The 22,577-nt window shown below is 35.7% G+C and overlaps 2 protein-coding genes across 14 annotated transcripts in view; one reads left to right on the top strand and one right to left on the bottom strand.

Annotated features, from left to right (window-relative positions):
* Positions 1–17,971, top strand: part of NEDD4L (NEDD4 like E3 ubiquitin protein ligase) — a 140,227-nt gene extending 122,256 nt beyond the window's left edge. For all 9 annotated transcript variants that reach the window (XM_027446452.3, XM_027446450.3, XM_027446449.3 and 6 more), the window contains 13 exons: positions 3,081–3,139; positions 5,252–5,317; positions 6,663–6,892; positions 8,280–8,401; positions 9,276–9,346; positions 10,639–10,734; positions 12,036–12,109; positions 12,880–12,940; positions 13,326–13,385; positions 13,937–14,044; positions 14,658–14,754; positions 15,378–15,450; positions 16,517–17,971. In XM_027446452.3, coding sequence (XP_027302253.1) covers positions 3,081–3,139; positions 5,252–5,317; positions 6,663–6,892; positions 8,280–8,401; positions 9,276–9,346; positions 10,639–10,734; positions 12,036–12,109; positions 12,880–12,940; positions 13,326–13,385; positions 13,937–14,044; positions 14,658–14,754; positions 15,378–15,450; positions 16,517–16,619 — 1,220 coding nt within the window. In that variant the 3' untranslated portion in view covers positions 16,620–17,971. The remainder of the gene's footprint in view (positions 1–3,080; positions 3,140–5,251; positions 5,318–6,662; positions 6,893–8,279; positions 8,402–9,275; positions 9,347–10,638; positions 10,735–12,035; positions 12,110–12,879; positions 12,941–13,325; positions 13,386–13,936; positions 14,045–14,657; positions 14,755–15,377; positions 15,451–16,516) is intronic.
* Positions 17,972–18,199: 228 nt separating this feature from the next.
* ALPK2 (alpha kinase 2) overlaps positions 18,200–22,577 on the bottom strand; it is a 70,216-nt gene continuing 65,838 nt past the window's right edge. For 4 of the 5 annotated variants that reach the window (XR_005261644.2, XM_072031366.1, XM_072031368.1 and 1 more), the window contains 2 exons: positions 19,346–19,450; positions 18,200–18,278 (listed from right to left, as the gene is read on the bottom strand). Coding sequence is in view for 3 of the 5 variants with exons in the window: in XM_072031366.1 (XP_071887467.1) it covers positions 18,276–18,278; positions 19,346–19,450 (108 nt within the window). In the remaining 2 variants the exon portion in view is untranslated. The remainder of the gene's footprint in view (positions 18,279–19,345; positions 19,451–22,577) is intronic. The other variant, XR_011805876.1, reaches the window with a different exon arrangement.

The raw sequence follows: 22,577 nt of genomic DNA, 5'->3' as shown, positions 1-22,577 counted from the left end.
TATTTCTAAATCACTGTCTCCAAAAGTAATACCTATTTCAAAATCGCATACATACTTGTAAATAAAAAACAGAAATAGTGCACTCATCAACAACAAGATTAGCCTTTTTCAAATATTATTATAGAATTATTCTTTATATCTTCTGTTATTGTTTCTGCCAAGAGTTATTTGGAAACTTAAATCTGGCAAATTACGGTAAACTGCTGCCACTGAACAGTCACAGAATAGAACTGTTATTTTAAACATTTCTGTATAATTGTTGAATCTTCCTAGCTTTGAAAAGGTTTATTTATTTTGTCTCTAAAAGTAAATGGAGTGTCGAATAAATATATTTTCCAAACTAGTTTAATTTTTAGATAAAAATACATTTATTTGCACCTGAAATCTCTTTCTATTCCCTCTGTTGATTTAATTTTTCTTTCACCTTTTTAGATAGCAAACTTTATAAAAGTTTGTTGTTTTTTTTTTTTCCCCTGATGATGCTACTTGCTTCCAGCAAAAATCCTTTTTGTCTCATTGTGGTACCAAACTACTAAAATTGCCAGGGGACTCTAGAAGCAGAGGTGATGCCAGTGATATTACAGTGGACATGTTGCAGCTCCATTGTGATAAGATCGTGCTCAGTATTGAGTAAATGACTGCAATCAGCATTTGGTGTTCAGTCATTTGGCTTGAACAATCTCAATAGTAGCATTTGTTTCCACAGTTTTGGTAAGGAAGTACAATGACATTTGACCATAATGATAGGTTTATGACAGAGCCTGCTGGCTCGTAATTGTTTGATGAGAACTTGCGAACATACACTGAAATCAGCCATGCGTATGATAACTGTGCTCCCTCTAAACACGCAAGTCTCAGTAGCCCATTACTGTGACAAACTGGCCATCATTTTAGTCATTCTTAACTGAAGTGATTAGTTAAGATGCAACCGGTGTACTCAATTTCACTGTTAGAATACAATAAGAATGTTGAAAGTATGAACTGATTCAGCTACTATTAATGTCTTGGTTCTCCAGATATATTTTGTAATTCTTATGCATAATTATTTAATACTTTTGTCCTATCAAAATACAGATAAAATAATTTAGGTAGTACTTGTAACATACTAATGTGAAAACACGATACTTTTCAGATTTTAAGTGTACACAGTCCTAATTTGTCCAATAGTAAATTCCTTTATATGTATATTTATCTTTATACATATATATATATGGTCTCTAGTTCTCTGCAATTGGCCTTAGCCAGCTGAGTCAACATTATTTACCATCCATAAACAAAGTAATATTCTCTATTCACATAGCATGTTTAAACTTCTGCATTTCCTAGGAGCCTTATAGGAAATTACGATCAACCTGTCAGAAGGTATCCTAAAGAAAAACACAAAGGCTTTCCAACCATATTCAGAATAGTTACCAGTGGTTCACTGACAGAGGAATGGATATTATTTAAGGGCATTTAAGCCCTGGAATAGTGTTTATGATATGAAGTCTCTATCACTGTAATATTCTGAAAAACAACTTAGACAAAGACTTACCAGTAACAGCATATGCTCTTAAACATATGCCACGGTAGTAAGAGAGAACTGACAAACTCTCTAAGTCATTTCCAGTTCTGTCTGATTTCATAGAAAATTACCACTATAATTTGCAGCTGTCAGTTTCAAGAAGGTATAAGAAATGAACTGGCAAACATTGTAGAACGCAATTTGACTGCACAGGTTGAAACGAGATGACAAGGGCCAGCTCAGGAGTCACGCTTTTAGGGCAGGCTGTGAAGTACATGGAGCTGTGAGTCTAACAAATTTCCTCCATAATTGCCATGAGCACTAAATAGACTTAACATGTAAAGGAAAATAAAAGAGTAATTTAATATTAAATTAACTGATAGATCAAAATTTCTTGAAATGTGCTTGTCATCTTTTTGAATTTTCTTAAGTAACATTTAATGAATGTCAGCTTTCAAAATCTAGTCCATGTTAAAATTAATTTGGGATGCTCAAAACTGATGTTTTTTGTTTTTGTTTTTTTTTCCAACTGTAGAAACATGGAAAATTTCTGTTTTAAAATAAGTGGGATTGGTTGTTTGCTTTTACCCATTGTGTCCTTAAAAACAATTTTCTTGAAATTTAGTGGTTTCATTCCCAAACATACAGTAATTACAAAACTTAAAATCTTGACTACCCTTTTAATATGCAGTTCATAAATCAAAGCAGTGCATGTAACTAACAGGTGTATTATTATTACTATTCCAGTGTAGGAAATAGATGATTTGAACCTTGCCATTGGAGATGGCATTTAGTTTGGTTTTTGGAGCATTGTCTTATTGTTGCAACATCATCATTTTGTTGTGATTCTGTTGTGTTCAGAATCTTGTGAGAAACAGTTGTCTGGAGGCAGGGAGAGTTTCACCGTGGTCCTGTATAACTCACTGTATAACCATATAACGCTGCTGGTGCTCTTAAAAACTGTAGATGAAAAGAACTGAATTCTGTTGCCTTGTTGCCAAAATCTGCCTTGCCAAAACTGAACAATTTCTTATACCATAACTGTGTAATTTTTCCTCCCTTTACCAATCCTATAACCTTTTCATTAAAATAAGTGTCTAGGCCTTTTTTTCCCAAAAATAGTCGTTATTCCTTCCCCTCCAAATTTAAATTCAGACTGTTTTAAAATTATTAAACCTTGCAGAATTTGAAATAAGTAAACTTAGTTTGTCATTTGACAAAGTTTTTGGGTTCCTTTACCTTTCAGGCATGAAATCTGTGTATTCCTAATATGTGTTGAATCCAAGACCATGTTTGAATAGAACATGTTTACTACTATGGGTGTTGAAATAAAACCAGTGTAGTTACACTGGATTATGTTGTAGTTTTGCATTTTTGTATGAGTGTTTTAACTAAACGGTGTGGTGGGGTTTTGATGGAGATGCGTGAATGCAGTCTTTTCTAACCCTGAAATACTAAGTTGTGGAAATGGTAGGGAAAACATCTGTAGGGAAAACAAAACCAAAAAAACCCAACACCATAAATTCATGGTGTGATAATCGAGAAGTAATGATATAATTTCTTCTGTTATTTACAGATAACAAAATTACCCAGTGGGAAGACCCCAGACTGCAGAACCCAGCGATTACGGGTCCAGTAAGTACTGCTATGGTTCTTTTTGCATGAAATGCTGTGACTCAGGTACTGTTAAGCAACAGGTCATGCCTGTTCTCCAGATGAGCTCAGACTGTTTGTTGAACAACCAAGGGACCAACCTCTGCCTTTTCCTGAGGGACACGGGAGGCTAAAGTATCTGCTTTTGTAAGACTCCAAGGGCAGGGGAAGTTGCTGCCATGCGCCACCCTGACAAGGTTCCCCCAAACCGATGCCCCTCTGTGGACCATCTTTATTGCTCCATTGTGTTCAAATAGTATATTTTTTATTAAGCTGGGCATGAGGGGTGTCTGCTCTGATTCTTTGGTTGGAAGATTTTGTCAGTTTCAGACCAAATAGTCCGTGCTGAATTCTAGATTGTAAGGTTTTAGGAACGTATATAGGAGAACTGTTCATATTTACCATTACCTGTGTCATTACCATCAAGACAATTCTATTGAGCTGAGACACTGAGCTGTTCATTTTGCATTTCTGGAAAATAAAAAGCTGTTACCACTCGATATGGAAAAGATGTGACTACTTTGTGGATTCTGAATGCAATAAAGGCAATAATCAGGCCTATCAAATTTAAGAGTCATAAAAAATCCTGCATATGAACTAAGCTTTCAGAAAAACAACTTTAGCAAAAACGAATGTGTTTAATTCAGTAACAGTTTTTTAAAACATTAAATATATGGAATGGTTCTTTGACCTTTTTATGCTGCTTTAGGCTACTTTGTGGTATTTCAAGTGATTGGATTTCCAACCTAAAGATGTTTCCAGGTAGAAATCTGCCAATAATACTTTTTAATTTGGCGTAAATGCTCAAGGATCTCAGACAGGCCACAGCAGATGAACTACTGGATGTTGTAATCCTAGTTGCTAGTGTTTAATTCCAGTTCCTTGTGTTTATGAACAAGGTTGATAATAGTCACGTGTTTGAACGTAATTGCTGTTGTACTGATGTACCCATTTAACATGCACATAATGCTTGAGATACTAGAATTTATGTTACACATAAATTCTTCTACTTATGTTCCCAGAAACCATAAGCATAGATGAGAGAGTCTGTTTGGGGGATATTTGTTTCAAGATAATCAGGGTCAATCCTGACCAAATTAAGGAAACAACAGTATTATTTTATTTTTAAGAAAAAGCAAGATTAGATCCGTTTTGCAGTCATATACCCATTAAGTATTCATCTTAGTGCCTTTAACAGTATTTTTGGTGCTATGACAAAAACAAAGAAGTACGTAAATTGCATTTCACATTGTGTTCAAACAATGATAACATGTCAAAAGATTCTTTAATGGCTGTGGTAAAGTCATATTATCATCAGAGTAAAATGATTTAATATGTGTGGGTTTTTTTTAACTTTTCATGTCTTATCTTTCACAAGAGAAAGATTATATAGAAATATTTCTGTCTTACGCTCTCACATACATGAGTTTACTTCAAGACCAGCCCTCTCACGAAAACCCACTCTTCCCTCAGATCTGAACTTGAACCAGAGCTTTGCAGTTTGTGATTCATCTTTCAAGGAATAGAAAATGTAATTTTTAAATCCATAAATCCATATTCTTTGGTAACAACAGTTTCACGACCAGGTTAGATGAGGCCCTAAGCAACATGATCGAGTGGGCGGCATCCCTGCCCATGGCAGAGGGGTTGGAACTAGATCATCTTTGAGGTCCCTTCCAACCCAGGCCATTCTATGATTCTGCAAAAAGTAATTTTAAAAAATATAATGTGGCATGCTTATCATTTCCTAGTGAAAAGCATAGTTGGCAGCACTGCATTCTAATCTCTTTTTCTATGTGTTAAAAAATGTTTTTGTTTTTTCTGCTCCTAAAATAAGAAAAAAAATGAGGGTAAGTACTTGTTTAAAAAAATGGCTAAACGTTTTGATACCTTTTAACTGAACTTACACACTGAGAAATGGGAAGATTTTGGGTTCTGTATTTCATGCATACTGTTGGGGTTTTTTTTACATGAACTTATGGCATACGTATCTAGGTAGTCTTCAAATTTAGTTTTCATTTGTTTAAATAATATTGGAATATCAATTTGTTAAATACCTGGAATAATCTGTGTTTATGATTCTCTCTCTGATAGGCAGTTCCATATTCTAGGGAGTTCAAACAGAAATATGACTATTTCCGGAAGAAGTTAAAGAAACCCGTGAGTATAATAGCCATGCTGCTTTGTGTTGAAGCCAGTTATGTTATGTCTGGGGAGAAAAAATTAAATATCCCAAGGGTAGATACAGAATGGTGTTTCATGCTATAACAAATTTGTTGTTTTTTCTTGTTTGTCTTGTTCCTTAAAAGAGTTAAGTAGAAACCCAGAAAATGAAGAAAAGTTTGAATTTGATCGATGGATTTCTCAACAACAGCATTTACAGATCTTTAAGATTTCTAATCACTTTCTAATACGAATGGAAAGTCAGAGTGATGAGATAACAAGCGGTGATTCACTATTTTCCATTCTAACTGAGTCTAATTTTTACGTTAGTTTAAGAGACTTTAAATTGAAAATAGGCTAGAGGATTGGTATTTCCCTTTGTCTTCAACAGTAGGTTTGGAAAGACAGAGCTGGAACAAACTGGCAGAGCAGAGCCCACAGTATTACTGCATCTGGCACAAGCTTCTCACATTCATGTTCTGTAAAAATAACTTCTTTAACTTAAGAGAATGCAAGTTATTAGCATGCATGTGATATTGACTTGTAATTGACAGCAAACAGCCTTGGCAGCATCAACTCTAATATGAAGAGGGACTCACCAATGTCTTTATGGGATTGTTATAGTTCCTTGAATTTGCACCTTGAGCTTGACTTGTGACTGTACACAATAAGTACTTTAATTGTCAGGAAAAAGCAAACCTCCTGAAATGCTTGTTTCAAGTCAATTTTATCAGGAAAACTGTACCTGACTGTAAGGGTCATATTTATCTGTTCATCTTCTGCTTCTTCAAATACTTTACACAATTCTCTTCTGTCTTTTCTGAATTCGTCTCTCTGGGCTTTCATAATGGGTGTTAGTGTTCTCTTTTTTCGGACAGAAATTCTTAAATATTTTGGCAGCCCTGTTCTGCTTACATCTTGGTAATTCAATACTGTTTTATGTGTAGTACTGTTGGTGTTCTTAACGGTGAAACAGTTCTGGCCTTTACAGATATCTGAGTGAAAGGGTTGCATAAAGCTTGTGTGTTTTTTAACATGTTAAGCTAAAATGACCTTTAAATAGAGCGTGGTAATATCAACAATTCTTACTTTTGTTGTTGTTGTTGCTTTTCTTGTTGTTTTCATTATTTTATCAAATATCATAGAAATCTCTGAACCCCACTAGTGGAACTTACCCAGTTCACCATAATGTATCAACCTGTGGACTTAGAGAGCATTGGAAAACAAGAATAAAGGAAACTTGGTACACTCAGATGTCTAATCTGTCCTTTAGTTTTAAGCGTACGATCAGTAATTTCCCTGAAGACTATTTGTTGAGACTAATTGATCTCCTTTCACACAGGCCGATATACCAAATAGATTTGAGATGAAGCTACACAGAAATAATATTTTTGAGGAGTCCTACAGAAGAATCATGTCTGTGAAGAGACCTGATGTACTAAAAGCCAGGCTCTGGATTGAATTTGAGTCAGAAAAAGGACTTGACTATGGAGGCGTGGCCAGAGAATGGTTTTTTCTCTTGTCCAAGGAGATGTTCAACCCTTATTATGGTCTTTTTGAATATTCAGCAACGTAAGTATCCATTATAATATTCTCATTCGTAAGCAATATATGTTAGATTTTGAGTAAAATGGAAAGTTACATTGGAGAGTAGTTAGATCATCCTTCATGATACATGAATTTGTACTCCTCTCAGTCACATCTCTCTGTTCTGCATTATCATTTATCATTTCCTTTTCCAAGAAACTTTAAATTTGTTGTTGAAATCTCATAAAACATTCTTATTGCTAAAATAGTATTTGATGTTGCCTTGCTTGCAACAATAGTAGATTCCATTTTTGAGGCTAGCAATAGTAAGAGGATTGATGCTAGACAAGACGTTTTAATGTCCTCCCAGTGCATTGTAAAGCACCTGCCTTCCGGAATTAGTGTTCTTTGTAATTAGTTCATAAAACAGCTTCTCATTTACATTTCAGTAGTCATACAGCACTGGCTTTGCGTGAATTTAAATGTATTTTTGTCCAATTTTAAACCCCCTGAGTGTTGCATTAGTAAACGAGAGAGCAAGTCTCTTGCTTAAATTACATCTGTTTTGGTCTACTTACGTAATTCCACATTGTGCACTTAGCCACAGTAAGGATGGATTTCTTAATTGCAAGCAGCAGTTTTTATGTTTTCATGCCAATATCAAACTTGCTCCTTTCTTTAATGAGCATTGAATAAATTGTAAAGTAGATGAACAAAGGCTGTATAATGAGGGTTTTGTTGCATTTGTTTCTCAGAAAATACACGTTTTGTTTTTGGAGGAAAACATAGCTTTCAGAATATTGACTAGTTCAGAATGCCTTTGTGTTAGTAGAATTCACTGGATAAACATTTGTTTTGAAATATTACTACTGCTTATGTGATAAAAATATCACTACAATCACTTTAAAAACAACATTATTTTCATTCGAGGTTCAATTTGATGGAAAGGTATATTTTAAATTGTAAGCATTCACTCTAGAGTGAGACTTCCTATCAACGGCAAAGACAAATAAAACTTTACTAGAGACAGCCTGTTTATAGCTGATGTTTCTGGGAGTAGTATTTAATTAATTCTGGGAAATACATACACATCTGAAAATTAAACATTACCACTCATGGTTATTCATTAGCTCGTTAATACAACATTTTATAGTTTTAAGTCCCATTGATTTTATTTAGATAATCAGAATATAAAATAAGATTTAGTTGGGATTTTTAGGAATCTATTAGTGTACTAGAAAGTTTGAAATAGAAATGTCTTGGGAAACTGGAAGTTACCAGCTTGGACTTTGCACACTGTTCGTATCTTAGCGGTTGAACCTGGTTTATTCAAAGAAAATATTCTGAACAATCTGTGTTTTGGATTTAGGATGAGAATAGTACTGATAACGCACCGATGGTTTCAATCTGCTTTTTTCTTTCCCCAAAATAGGGACAACTATACACTTCAGATTAATCCTAATTCAGGTCTTTGTAATGAAGATCATCTTTCATATTTTACATTTATTGGACGGGTTGCTGGTCTGGCAGTATATCATGGGAAGCTATTAGATGGTGAGTTACTATACTGTATTGCTAAGCTACTCTTACTGGATTTTTTTTTTAATGAAATGAATCACTTCAATAATTCATATGCTTTAGAATGTAGTATATCTTCAAACAAAGTCTAAGAGATTAAAGTAATGGAACTGGAAGCTTTGGAAATTGCATTCGTGTTTTGAATGGTGGTTTTGGTAAAATGATAGTGTCTTGCTCAACAAATATGTTTCATATAAAGTTTTGTTCCTCTGTCCACTCCTGTTAACCCTAGAGAATCTCCATTTTCAAATAATCTCTATCCTGAAGAAAAATCACTAAGTTTGTATCAGCAACTTACATGCAAACCAGCTGAAGCCAAAGCAGTTGCTTGTCAATTGCAGCATGAATTTTTCTATAAAATTATTTCTCGTTGATTGAACAAGTAAATAAAACGATTGATTGAATGAGTAAATAATTTTTTTGCTCAACTTTGGAATCCCAGAATATCCAAGCAAGCAACCATTATAAACTGCCTATATGTTATTTAAAGACAGTGCAGCCCAACAACAGATGAAGCTCATGGTCCTGTTTTTCTAGTATCTCCTTTGAGAGAAGAATGGCGATTTTAAGTGGATTAGAGTATCTTGAGCGCAATTCTCTATCTTCAGGGTCTCTACCATGTAACTAACATTGGCATAATTCTTGTAATTGAAAAATTGGGCTTGCCAAATCTAAATACAAAATGGGTCTGCTGTGTTAACTTGAGCAGTTACAGCACTGTTCCTTGCAGGATATTTCTTTCCCACAGACACAGTGAGAAATAGCATGGTGTTTCATCCTTTAGCAGTCATATCTTTATGTAAGGTGAAAATGCAGAATAGCAGAGGTAACACTTTTCCCTCTGTTTTAGGCTTCTTCATCAGACCTTTTTACAAGATGATGTTGGGGAAACCAATAACTCTAAAAGACATGGAATCAGTGGTAAGATAACATTTGAAACTTATCAGCATTAGTAATTATCTGATTTTTTTTTTTCGTCTGGGAAACATTATAAGAACTAATAGTTCCAGTAAAGTGCATGGTGGAAAACACAAGGTTATGGTTTTAAGAACTTGAGAATGGTATGTACTTATTTTTTTAATAAAACAAATTTTCCCTGCCACATCAGCAGTTTCAGGACTAGTGCATTTAGAGCAGTTAGGATTGAGGGAGAAGAGGCATGAATAGGCCAGTAAGAGACGCAATACAGAATGATTCGCAGTTGTGTTTTTGCATTTTCCACTGAGTCAGCTGTCTCCCTGTTGTGAGCAACACTAGCAAGAGGCCCTGTTTTTCCCTTCTTCTTTTTTCCCTTCTTTTCATACTGTGAAGCAGGATGAGGTGGATGAAAGGACATAGTTCTGACCTGGTAGCGTGGGAAGTTGTCCACAGTAGCGGAAGAAGGGGTTGCCAAATGATCAACGGTTTTCCCACAAAGAGACAATGAATGCAGCAGTACTTATGCCCTGGTATACATGTAGGCTTTGGTTTTGTTCTCTGCACTTCATCTACTTCCACTTCTTCAACATGAATTGCAATCAAGTACTTTTGTGTTCATTTCTTCCTGGGAGAAAAAATAACTGCTGTATGTGTTAGTAATCTCTAACTTTGCATTTTAAAATGAAGGAGCACAGCAAACAGGATTGTGTAGATGCCCAATCGAGACATGTCCACTGCACCAGTACTGAAATACAGTACACTTCAGATGTATACAATAGCTAAATGTAAAAGGTTTCCTTGAAGTTAGTAGGATGATACCCTTCTTGTCTTCTTAATGTTTTCTACATAATAAAGATACAACCTGTTCAGGAATTTAGAGGGGATTTTTTATTCAGCAAATTTCAAGAGGTTTTAATAACAACAATATAATCAGTAATTGTATAATATATTGTTGATGTAATGAAGCAGTACATAAATAGTGTTGAGAAGAACAGCTTTATCTAGAAGACATTCTCTAGCCAATTAGTACAGTCAATCTATTGTATTGTATAATAAAGTTACAAGTCAATTAAGGAGAGTTACACATACCTAAAAATATAGCATCTAAAAAATGCAAATGAATAAGGTAATTCATCTTTACGCTGCTTTATAGTAGCTATACAAATAAAAAGGTTCCCATCCTTCCAACCCCTTTGGAGTTCTAATTTTAGATGTTTTTATTTGTTTATTTTAAAATTAAATTGCATATTTAATGTTTATATATTCCAACTTTGCTTAATTTCAATCTCCTGTAGGATAGTGAATACTACAACTCTTTGAAGTGGATCCTGGAAAATGACCCTACAGAGCTGGATCTCATGTTTTGCATAGATGAGGAAAACTTCGGACAGGTATGTAAAGATTAACCCAAAAGTCTGTACATCCATCCTACTGGTTATTGCCAAAAGCCAGCATCACGTGCTTGTGGACCTGATCGGGACTGAAATAAGGAGTAATAAAGGTGTTACAGAATCTTTATTGGAAAATTGTCTCAGCTTAGGACTGTTTGGGGCCTATAGGTATAGGTGAAGATGTTCTCAAAAGACAAAATAAATAGTAGAATGATAATCAGTGAAGTGCATGACGAGTGACGCATAATTTAAAAAAAAAAAATGTACGTAAGTGTTTATGCTTTTGGGGAAACTTTACAAACTGCTTTTATAAATAGCTGCAGGTTGAGGCTCATAGATTTGTTTCTTAGCTTACCTTATTATATCTCTGCATGTTGTTTCTATGTATCAGGGGTTGCAGATTAAGTAATGGCATTTATGATTTCTTTTGTCTTGAATACAACATTTTTCCATGTTTTCATAGTATGTGTGGGGTTGTTGGGGAAGTTCCCGGCAATAGCCAGAATATTTGACTTTCCTTCTCTCTTTTCCTTTAATGAAAAATGCTCCCAAGTGCCCATTCTTTTTAAAAAATGAAATCTTGTGCCTACAATGTATGTAAACACCGGGATCTGCATTCAGAAATATCCTTCCCCATAGCTGCACTACTGAGCACATGGTTTGGTAGCTCTTTTGTGTAAGCATTAACTGGTAAAAAAAGTTAGCAACTTCTGGCTTTCATGGAACCTAAGTCTGCATTAATTCTGTTGAATTTCTGCTGATAAATTACTTTCACCAAAAATTGAATGTATTATTTGGTCTTGTAGTTTCTTGTGAACTGTAATGAATCTGTTTGTTTCCATCTTATGCTCATATGATGGTTGTGCTCACCATTCTCAACAAATCTGCGTTTAAACATTTCTGTAACGCATTTTTCTACTTTGCTTATTTGTCCTTTTAACAGAAGAATTTCTCTCTGGATTTTAAATGGTATTTTTTTTCAAACATTTTGAAGAGTTAGAAGACATTTTTCTATCCTTATGAAAATGAAGTATGTGCTTTCTTTACCCAAATGAACCTGCTGTTCAGGACTAGAATTTTGAAAATAATTCATTCTTAAGAGTGATCATAGAATAATTTGTTCATAATGATTCCATCTTTAGATGTGAAATACTATGATGGCTCATTAGCTATTACAGTATAATAGTTTTCTAGTACTACTTGTAAAATGCTGCTCAAGGGCAGTGGGTTTCATGAGAAACGTGTCCTGAAATAATGTCATCTTTTGTTGTTGTGTTTTTTTGTTCTTCTTTAAAATATAGACGTATCAAGTTGACCTGAAGCCAAATGGGTCAGAAATCATGGTAACAAATGAAAACAAAAGGGAATACATTGAGTAAGTATATATTTATGGAATTTATCTGGAGTGTAACAATACACAGTAGTACTGGTTTGAAATTCACCCTACTGTAATTATTGTAGTGCAATAAATCATCAGACATCCCTTCTAAAAGAAAATCCTTTTGTTAACATAGTTTGTTTATACTTGATCCTTAGAAAGTTTAGATTTTAACCTTTATTGTTGTATGATTTAACTAATCAAGGTAGTCTATGATGTAACAGGAAACAGTATCTTCTTGATGATGTGTAGGCATGAGGAATATTCAAGAAGAGATGGCATTTCTCTGAATTATTATTATTATTGCAGACATCTACATCTAAATTACTCACCAATTACTCTAAGCTGAAACTTCACCCTTCACAATTGATGAAATTGTGAAAAAAATGGCACTTCTTGGATATAGTAATTATCATGTTAAAGCAGGTGTATGAATTTGGCCTGCTTCTGTGCATTGACTACACCGAAGTGCCTAGGGTTAACTATGTCAGCTTCGCAGAGCTCCTAATGGGAGTGAGTTTCTACCCTGGAATTTTGTTTTTCCTGATGAACTGCTGTCACAGAATACAAAACAAGAGTAAAGGCAGATCTGAACAGCAAACTAATTCTGGAGAAAAGAATGCAAATAGGATGTCTGTCTAATTTAGTTTCCTTAGCATCAAAGTGTTGTTGGGAGATGCTTGAAGAGAAACGGAAACTGTTAAGGTTGCTAATTAAGTCTAAAGTCTTCTAATGAATGTGTTCATGTTTTTATTTAACTACTATAGTCTGGTCATCCAGTGGAGGTTTGTCAACAGAGTTCAAAAACAAATGAATGCTTTTTTGGAGGTAAAGTACTTTTTTTCCGTTCTACCCACATAATACATATATATTTTTATGTAGACTTCTCATATATCTGTATCTCATTAAGGGAGTGAGAAGCTTTGCATGACTGCACAAGTTCTGGAATGCTTACATATAATGGTTTCACAGTTCTCCTTTTATAAGATTATTCTCTTTCAAGTTTAAATTACTTGAGTTTGAAATAATCTAGTGATTAATTTTTAAATTAGAGATTCATTAATACTCAGGAACCATGTATTTCATTTTCAAAATCCTTCTTTGTTGTCTGTCATTTAATTAACTAGTGGCTTTCCCTGAAGCCAAGACCCGTAGATAAAAAACTTAGTGTTACATATTGTGCTAATATCACCCTTATTTTGCTTTCTCTTAGGGATTCACAGAACTTCTTCCTATTGACCTGATTAAAATTTTTGATGAAAATGAACTAGAGGTGAGTTTGTGTAACTGATGTCCAGAGACAATAAACCAGATCAATCTCATTGCAAAAGATATGTTATATCCTGAAGTCACTAGATCTTCAGTGAATTAGGAGACAAAGATGCTTTACTTATAGTGAGAAATGAGAACTTTTTCCCTAAAAAAATAATAAACCTATTGATAAAGTAAAAGTACAAAAATATTATTTACTCAATGAGGTGGTTGAGTATGTTGATATGTAAAGCATGCAAGTAACTTACTGAGTTAATGTTGTTATGCTTATACCCGTCATATTTTGAGCAAAATACTATAAAAGATGCTGTCAGGTGAAGCACATGTGCTTCATATTGTACAGTGTTTCTTCAGGAAAGTGAGATATTCTTTGAGAACTCTCTTGAAGAGGAGCTCAGCTCTCCTTTGTGTCTGCATTTATATTTGCACCACTTAGCTGTTTAAGAGGTCAAATAACAGAGGGAGAGCTTAATCTTGTTTTTCTGTTAAAGTGCACAGGATAATACTAATACCATCTTCAGTTAACACCCTAATGATTACTTCTGTATACAGTTACTGATGTGTGGCCTTGGCGATGTTGATGTTAATGACTGGAGGCAACACACAATCTACAAAAACGGTTACTGCCCAAATCATCCTGTTATCCAGTGGTTCTGGAAGGTAATACTCTTATCACATTTCACTTCTGTGGCTATTCCTAAAAGTCAAAGCTACCTTACTGTGTTGCAGTTTGTTTGTTTCTGCCTTTTTAAAATCATTGTCATGATGATGTAAGACTATGTAATTGTACCAACAATCATTATGATATAGTGATGTTTCACTAACCCAAACAGTGTTATGGTCCTAAGAGATCCTGTCGTAGTGCAACACTGATTCTTCTTTGAAACTGCATTCCTCTGCCTGATGTTTAAGGTTTTTCTGCCATCTCTGTTTCTCTATTCTCCCTGCTAGGTATATTTATAAATTATCACATGCCACCAGGCAGGTACAGGTCATAGATGGTATGAAAAAGCAAGTCACCTCAAAGGTGAACAGCAGTTGTAGCTTCCAGCTGCTGCCAGGGTATCGTCTCTTTGTTGTGGCCTGAGGACAGTTGGAAAAGGATGCCTCTGGTTTAACCAGAGAAATGGCCTGCTACCTCTATGCCCCCGTTCAAAGTTACATGTCTGTTTATTACAGTCTAATACAAATAGATAATGTACTCAGGTTTGGGTTGGTTTTTGCTTAACAGCAACATGTACAGCTGTGAAAGTGACTCTTTCTTTCTCAATAGGCTGTTTTACTGATGGATGCTGAAAAACGGATTCGATTACTGCAGTTTGTTACTGGGACGTCACGCGTGCCTATGAATGGATTTGCTGAACTTTATGGTAAGCTTCCTTTCAGCTGCCCACCCATTATGCTCACCTTTAGAATGACTATACAGACCGCTTCTGAACTTCCACAGGAAAGCCTGGGCATTAATGAAATATAGGTATAGTCAACCTTTACTCCCACATAAGATTTCTTCTAGATTCCACCAGCCCTGGAGTACTTGGGGGGCACCTTGAGAAGTAAAAGTTTTTGTGCACAGTGGGTGTTGTGTAGACATTCTCCTTGCTAAGGAATGAATCAACTCCCCAAAGAAGAGTTCAGCTATCAACAACAATAATATTCACAGCACATGAAGAAGAGGAGACTGCAAGTTTATCCAAGAATGCTATTTTTTTCCAGTGTTAATATTTGAGCTTATTTCATTGGCATTATACATACTCTATGCAAAGGTAGCAAGGTAAACTTAAGCTAACTATTTATTTGCAAATAAGTATCTGCATTCCTATTTACTTTAATGTAATTTTGATTGAGGGAATTTGTACCAGGTATTCTATACCAGTTGAAAACTTAGCCTTAAGGAAAACTTAATTTGTGCAAACATATAATTTTTAAAATAGCATTTAGGTAGTTTCTGTAATGTCCAGTAATTTAAAATTTCCTATTTTTCATTTTCATCCAGGTTCAAATGGTCCTCAGCTGTTTACAATAGAGCAATGGGGAACTCCTGATAAACTGCCCAGAGCTCACACATGGTAAGTCATAAAAGCATAAAATTATTGCTTTTCTGTATTGTTATAGGGCCAGGAAAGGGGAGAGAGTGATGTCTGTGCCTATTTCAAATACATTTTAGCTTGGGACAATACCGTGTGTGTGTGCATGTATTTATTAAAAGGCAAAGAAAAGTTAGTACTTATCTGCTGACACAGTTGCAGAATGTGTTCCAGGAAGTAGCAAGGTTCAACTTCAGTAGCTTGCCATTGCTTCTGACAGTCTCTGAAGAATGCTTGGTTTAGCCTTCACGTGCACACATAAAAGATAAAAGCCTCTGTTAATAAAGTAGTTGTAGGTGTTCTGCAATAAATGTAGGTAAAGGAATCCACAAGAAACTCATTACAGCTTAGCCTTTTTGATAACAATTTTTAAATGGTATTTTAATTTACTCTGACATTTCTTCTGATAACTGCTTTTGCACTAAAATGCATGTTAGAAGAGCTAGCTTTTCCCCATAGGCTTTCTAAGGTAAATTTACTTGTGCTGCATAGAAAAGCTAGTGTTTAGAACATGGCACTCTTTCAGTTAAGAGAGAGTTATAGAATAAAAAATATTATTAAGAAAAAATACATTCCAAAAAATCAACTCTCATCTCAATTACCTGTTAAATTGTACATGACTTTTTAAGGAGCTTCTTTGGAGTTTTTAATATTATTTTTCAGAACATCTTTGCTAATCCCTAGGAAAACAGACTTTTGACAGGTTGACAAAAGCTGAAATATTTTCAATCTAACAATTATCATTTTTTAATCTTTTTTTATGGGGGAAGATAGGGAGGGCATTAACAACTTCCCATTTTCAGTTCTGGAAAGAAGAAATGTAGTTATTTCTGAAAACTCACCACAGTACAGGCACAATTGTCTTCAGATGCTATAATCAGGGAACACCAAGCATCAGTTATATTTGCAGAGGATACTGCAGAGATTGTGTGTGTTTGGTCAAAAACATATGGTCCATTATTAAGGCCCCCAAGTTATGTGGCCTTTTCTATTTCTTCAAAAATCTCGTATGTTTTTCAATGGATTTTTTTTTCCTTCTGAATTTCAGCTTTAATCGCCTTGACTTACCTCTTTATGAATCTTTTGAAGATTTGCGAGAGAAGCTACTTATGGCAGTTGAAAATGCTCAAGGATTTGAAGGAGTGGATTAAAACAAACACTTTTTTCCCCCCATTCAAGCAAGTTCTGCTGCACTTTTGCATTTGCCTAATGGACTCTTGAGTGACTATGGCAGAACAGTTGCACAACGTTGGTTCATGGAGCAAACCCTTCGACAGTGCAGTTGCCTAAATCCAGAATTTTGAACTATAACCTGTGGATGGCTTTTTGATGTTTCCACAGCAGATTACCAACTGGTTAACTTGTACTCTGATTACATTTCAGCAGGACTTACTCTATTTATGTTGTGCCTCTGTAGGCAAAGCCCTTAATAAATATTTTACATAATTTCTAATGACAATGAATGGAATTAATCATTTTACAGGTATAGTATTACAACTCATGTTTACTTTTTAATTCATTTAGACATTTTCAGATTATATTTCATTACAATTAAATATCATGTACTTGGAAAAAAATGAGCATTTTTCTTAATTTCATACAAGACTTGATGCCAGTGTCCTTTTTTCAAAGCACATGTTGAGCCTTGTGTTCCCAAACCATTAAGAAAATAGGAGAAAGCTATGTTGGGAATTTTCTCTATATTGGCTACATCAAGAATAACTGTTTTCATTGAGCATATAAATATTTTTCCGTATCCAGAAAATGTATGGATTCAATGTTGCATTTTTGTATAAATAATAGAATAGTTATGAGTCAAGAGAGAATCATAACATAGCATGCCAAATCTCATGTTCAATGAAAAAATTGCCTCATTATTCCTTGATAATATTTACATGTACTATAAAACATTTTGGGGTAGGGTTGGCATTAATCATTTTAGGAAAATATGCTTAACCCTGTCATTATCTTTGTATAGTGATTCTTTTATTATTTTTTCCTCTTTACTGTTTGCAATGGAGGCATTTTGAAAGAAACCTGGCACTATGTGATTTGGCACTACGGAAAACAGATCTGTTTTGTCTCCTGTTTGTAAGCATTTGCTAATGATATCTAAATAACAATTTTTTTTGTTTGTTTCTAACTGCACCAACTCTAAAGGCACTTTATGTAACACATGGAAGTCATATCTGTTTTTTATCATAAACATTAATGTGATTATATTCCTTCTCACTGCACATGTCTTTCTGGTGCAATATCTATCAATTGTGAATCTGGCTGCTGCTGATGTATAAAAGAAAAAAACAGATATAGAGCTGAGCCTGCAGACATGTTCCTCAGCAATTGTTTTTGTGATTTATTTTTTACTTAATCACAAAGATTTATTTAATATACACTATCTATCTAATCAGTTTTGTTACCTATGACATGTTGCATGCTTAAACTATAATGTCTGAGTTGCATCTCTTGTGTGATGGATTAAAAGTGAAAGATTTGTATTTGATCCACTGTAGTTAAATGGTTACAGTATTACTACAGTAGGTTCGAAGGGATGGCTTCATCAATTTGATGATCTTCAGTTTTCTAAGTTTAGTCCACATACTTACTACTCATAGGATTTTTCCCCAAGAGCCCATCTAATGCTTTATGAGACAAGATACCACAATGTAAAAAACAAATCTTCACCTTGTTGCCAACAGTGGTGGCCTTACCTGCTTCACAGCTCCCACTGGCAAGTACAGTCCAGCGCTGACAATAAGTAGCCACAGTCCAGAAACTTCAGCATGTTAACGCTTTGGCTAAAAAGGCTACTGGAAAGAAGACAACAGTAATTAACATTCAGCAAATCTGTACATACTAGCAAAAATTTTGAAAAGCTAATAGATGCGTGATTTTTTATTATTATTGAACACAAGATTAATTTTGTATTAAATGTTTTCTGACATTCCTTTCTGACTTGTTACATTTTAATGAGCAGAAAACCTTGAATGAGACAGAAACGTACTGCATCTGAGTAGACAGAGAAACACTATACTGATCATTTACTGTGGGGAAGACTGAGAGAATGGGGTAAAGTGATCTTCTATATGCTAAGCACTACTAGTTATAACACAGATGCCCTTAAGGGAAATGTCACACTCCAAAATCATTTTTCTTTCTGTGTTTACCTGGAGGATTTTGTATGGTTGGAGGTCATCTTCTACGAGAGGTTTTCTAATACTTAAAAGTCCTTCCAAACAATAGTTACCTAGTCCAGGTGAACTTAACAGTAAGCCAGCTCATTACTTTTGGGTGTACAAGTTAGCTGTGCTATTACCACACACCACCACGTTTTGCCTGTACAGAAGCAGCTTTATATAATGCAGCTTCTGTCACTGCAGTAACAACCCTGTCCTTTTCTTGTTGGGATGCCCGAGTAATCCAGATTTGGCATTCACTAATGAGCATAACTACTTGTTAGAAAATCTGAAGGGAATTGCTCAGCCCAGTCCCTTGCTGCATAAAGCTTTTGTGTTGGACAGCAGAAGCCTCCCTGTTAGCTACAGCAACTGCTGTTATTGACAGGTTATAAGAATGCCACTCTTGACTTCGCCTGGTTTTCATGTATCAGGGAAGTTAAGAGATATAACCCCTACTGAAACGTACTATAGCCACACAACTCAGATTTGGTTATCAATGGCTATCTTGATGGCTAACCCAAATGGCAGATATGCCCTTCACATCAGTCAAAAAGCTAAGATCTTCTATACTAGGACAAAACCCAGGAAATTATCTCTAGTTTTGCAACAGACTACATGAGGCTAAGTAACTGGCATGAGCTGTACAAGGCAGCAGCTGCAGAAGAAATTGCCCCCAACCCTTTAACATAAGGACTTACCACTCCTTCTGAGGTCCTGAGCAGGATTTGAGCTTTTATCTTCTGACACTCTAGCCACCTAGCAATCCTTCTGGAGCTCCTGAAGTAGCATTTGAAGGAATCTTTCTAGGAAAAAAGGTAGCGAAATGTCGGTTGGTTACAATTTGAAGTAAAACACATCTAAAACACAAAGCAACTACCATAGTTTTGTGCCTTTCTTAACACAGTATTCAGTTTAGCCCAAAGTCAATTTGGTCACTATCTAGAGTATAGGGTCTGTAGCTGTCACCTCCTCTTCTCATCAAGGCTTATAGTTTTGAGCCTTGAAAGACTGTACTTAACATACACTGTACTATCACAGTAACTCCAGCTTCCAGACCTCAGTGCTGGAAGTTGCTTTCTGTTTTTCAGTCCTAAGATAGATAAAACTTGGAGTGGGAGCTTTTATCATCTCATTTCCATCTCTCTCACTCAGACCCCTCGCTGGTTTCTGAGTGCAAGGAGCACACGTGCAGATAAACGCTGCCAAAAGCACTAGCCCTGCACTGCAGCCCCAGAAGGGCAGCACTCACTGCGTGTGCCCAGCCCCTCTAGGTGCTTGGCTGGAGCACTGCACGTGCCACCAGTGGGCCAGGAATCGGGAAAGCTAGCGAGGGAAAGCTGGATAGTTGGACCGCGTTTGTCAGAGTTAAAAGAAGTCATCATACCTATCTGAGGGCAAGGGCTAATCATCAATATGTGTAGTAGAAAAGAGGTAGACTACCACATTGGACATCTTTCTTAAATGAACATTAATTTCCTTCTTTTGTATAAAAAAGCTTTTCCTTTTGTATCTAAAACTACAACAAAGAAAAGCCTGCAGTCTTCAGGCATCTCTTATGATGTTGCACTAAGAAGTAATGCATAGTTACAATGCACAGGAAACTTACAGAACTGGAATCTAACCATATTAATGTTACATACCTAGCAGGTCTGTCCTACTGCACATAGAACCTCCTTAGATACATAACACTGTCATCAATGCAAGCTGTAGTTACTCATACGTCTGTTTATGTACACACCTCACACGTTCTGTTCGTCCACATGAGCTGCCTCTTACATGTTCTTGGTTCCCCCCTTTTCCGTACAATTTTCACCTACTTTGCTCTTTTTTTCTTAACAATTTTGTATATATGTATGTAAAAATATGCACAGTATGTAGCCACATACAACAGTACATATGCGTTGCGTTTTTGTACTTTAATCTGTTCGGTTGAATTGAAAGCAGCTCGTGAGCACCCTCTCCGCTACAGCGGTAGCGCAACCACATAGAAGTTAACGGGTTATGATTCTCAAAACCCAAATGCAAAACTCCAGAAAATGATGTTGCTATGTTCCACATCTGTGAACCTAAAATTCAGACTTAAAACTGAGATAATTTATATCTCCAAACATGCAGAAAGCGTCAAACATTCCAGATTAAATTCACACTGTTTAATATTTTTGTAAGAATTGCCTCACACTAGAAGGCTATTCAAAATAACACCAGACTACATAAAATTGATTTTAAAATGCTACTTATAAATAATGCTAATTTTCATAATTAATACAGCTTTAAACTGTGGTTGGATTTGATACACTGTGGAGAAAGGTTTTGTTTAAGGACAAAAAAAAAAAGAAAAACATTTTTTCCATTTATTTTCTGAAAAGAAATGAATGAAATTGTAGTTTGTTTTTCCTGACAGCAGAAGCTCAATGTGACAAAATGAAGTTGTTGTAATGAAATGATGCAACTTAATTAAATATTTAATAAAGAACTATGGAAGTTACAACATTTTATACTTCAAATATATTTTTGTCTAATTGAAGCTTTGTTTTATTTTAAAAAATTGCCTGCTGGAAGACATTCTCACCCTGGGAGATGGTTCAGGGAGCCTATCTGTAGTCACATCTGTACCCGATTTAATTCCTGAATGGTTAAAAGCACCATCCATTTATTTCAGCTTCTGTAAAAGTGGTTCCCAAATTTTTCTGTGATCCTCAATGTTCCCACGAAACAGATGCATATAGGGTTTTCAGGTGTGTAAGGTGAGACTGAGAAACGTTTACAGTGGCTAGTGGTCAGTCACTGGCACACAACCACCTTCAGAAGGCGCCATCCAAGGGAATTTCTCTATCTATAAGGATTTGAACAACTAGTACAAGCCAGTGATTATGTAGTGTTCTTTAAAGACTAAATACAAAACTGGCATCTTTCCCAACTTTTTATTGGTATCCCCTCTGTTGCGTCACCATTTATGTTACAGGAACAGAAACCCTCCATCGAAACACCACAACCAAGAAGTCTGTTCTCAAATTATCTAATTCTGCAGAGACCAGGCAAGCAGCATGCCTGCAAGCTTTTCCTGTTTAAGCCACATACAAAATAAAAACACAGATGCTATTATTTCTGCTGCATATTCATATGCTTACAACAGAACTTTCTGCACCCCACTATAATATCTGTGTTACAGAAAACACAGTACAGACGAACAACCTCACAGACTGACAGAAGCTGAGTTTTACAATGCAAGTCTTCACATTTTAGTGCCCTCGCCAACAGCGATGGAACCCACGTTGCCTTTTTTGCTACTCAGGGTGACCGTCTTGTTTGTAACCAAGGCATGGTTTGACTTAACAGTTCACCTTAGGTATACAGAATTTTCCTCCTCAGCTTGCTTGTCTTTCTGCTATCAGAACTCTAGAGAGATGTGGCTGCACTAAGGTGTCTATTAGTCTTAAATACAGAACCAGAACATAAATTAACACTCACGGATTTCTATGCATTAAGAACAGCCTACAAGAGATACAGATGTGATGTGCCTAATACACCTCAAGCGTCATGAGCATTTTCATGCAGCTACCCTTGGATGCCATTTGCTAAACAACAAACCACCACCACTACAACCACCCCATCGGCTTCAGCAAGTGTCCAGGAACTGGGAGAGGAATGAGGGCAAGCAAGGTGACTAGGCAAACAAGTAAATCTCAATATGACCCAGAAACACCATGTCATCAGAAATCGTGGTCATCTTGCCAACAGATGGCAATGCCTGTAACGAATCAAGTTACTCAGAGCTCACCAGTGTCACCATATGACTACTGAAAAGACACCAAACCCCTAGATGATTCAGCCTATTAAGTTTTGTAGCTGAGCTATTCCTTGCATATGCACATGTGTGGTATTGGATACACCATCTCAACTCACAATCGTAGCATGACTTAGTCCGCTTTA

The sequence above is a fragment of the Anas platyrhynchos genome, chromosome Z, assembly GCF_047663525.1.
Source record: "Anas platyrhynchos isolate ZD024472 breed Pekin duck chromosome Z, IASCAAS_PekinDuck_T2T, whole genome shotgun sequence".
Lineage (NCBI taxonomy): Eukaryota > Metazoa > Chordata > Aves > Anseriformes > Anatidae > Anas > Anas platyrhynchos.
This window is presented reverse-complemented; position numbering and strand designations above follow the sequence as displayed.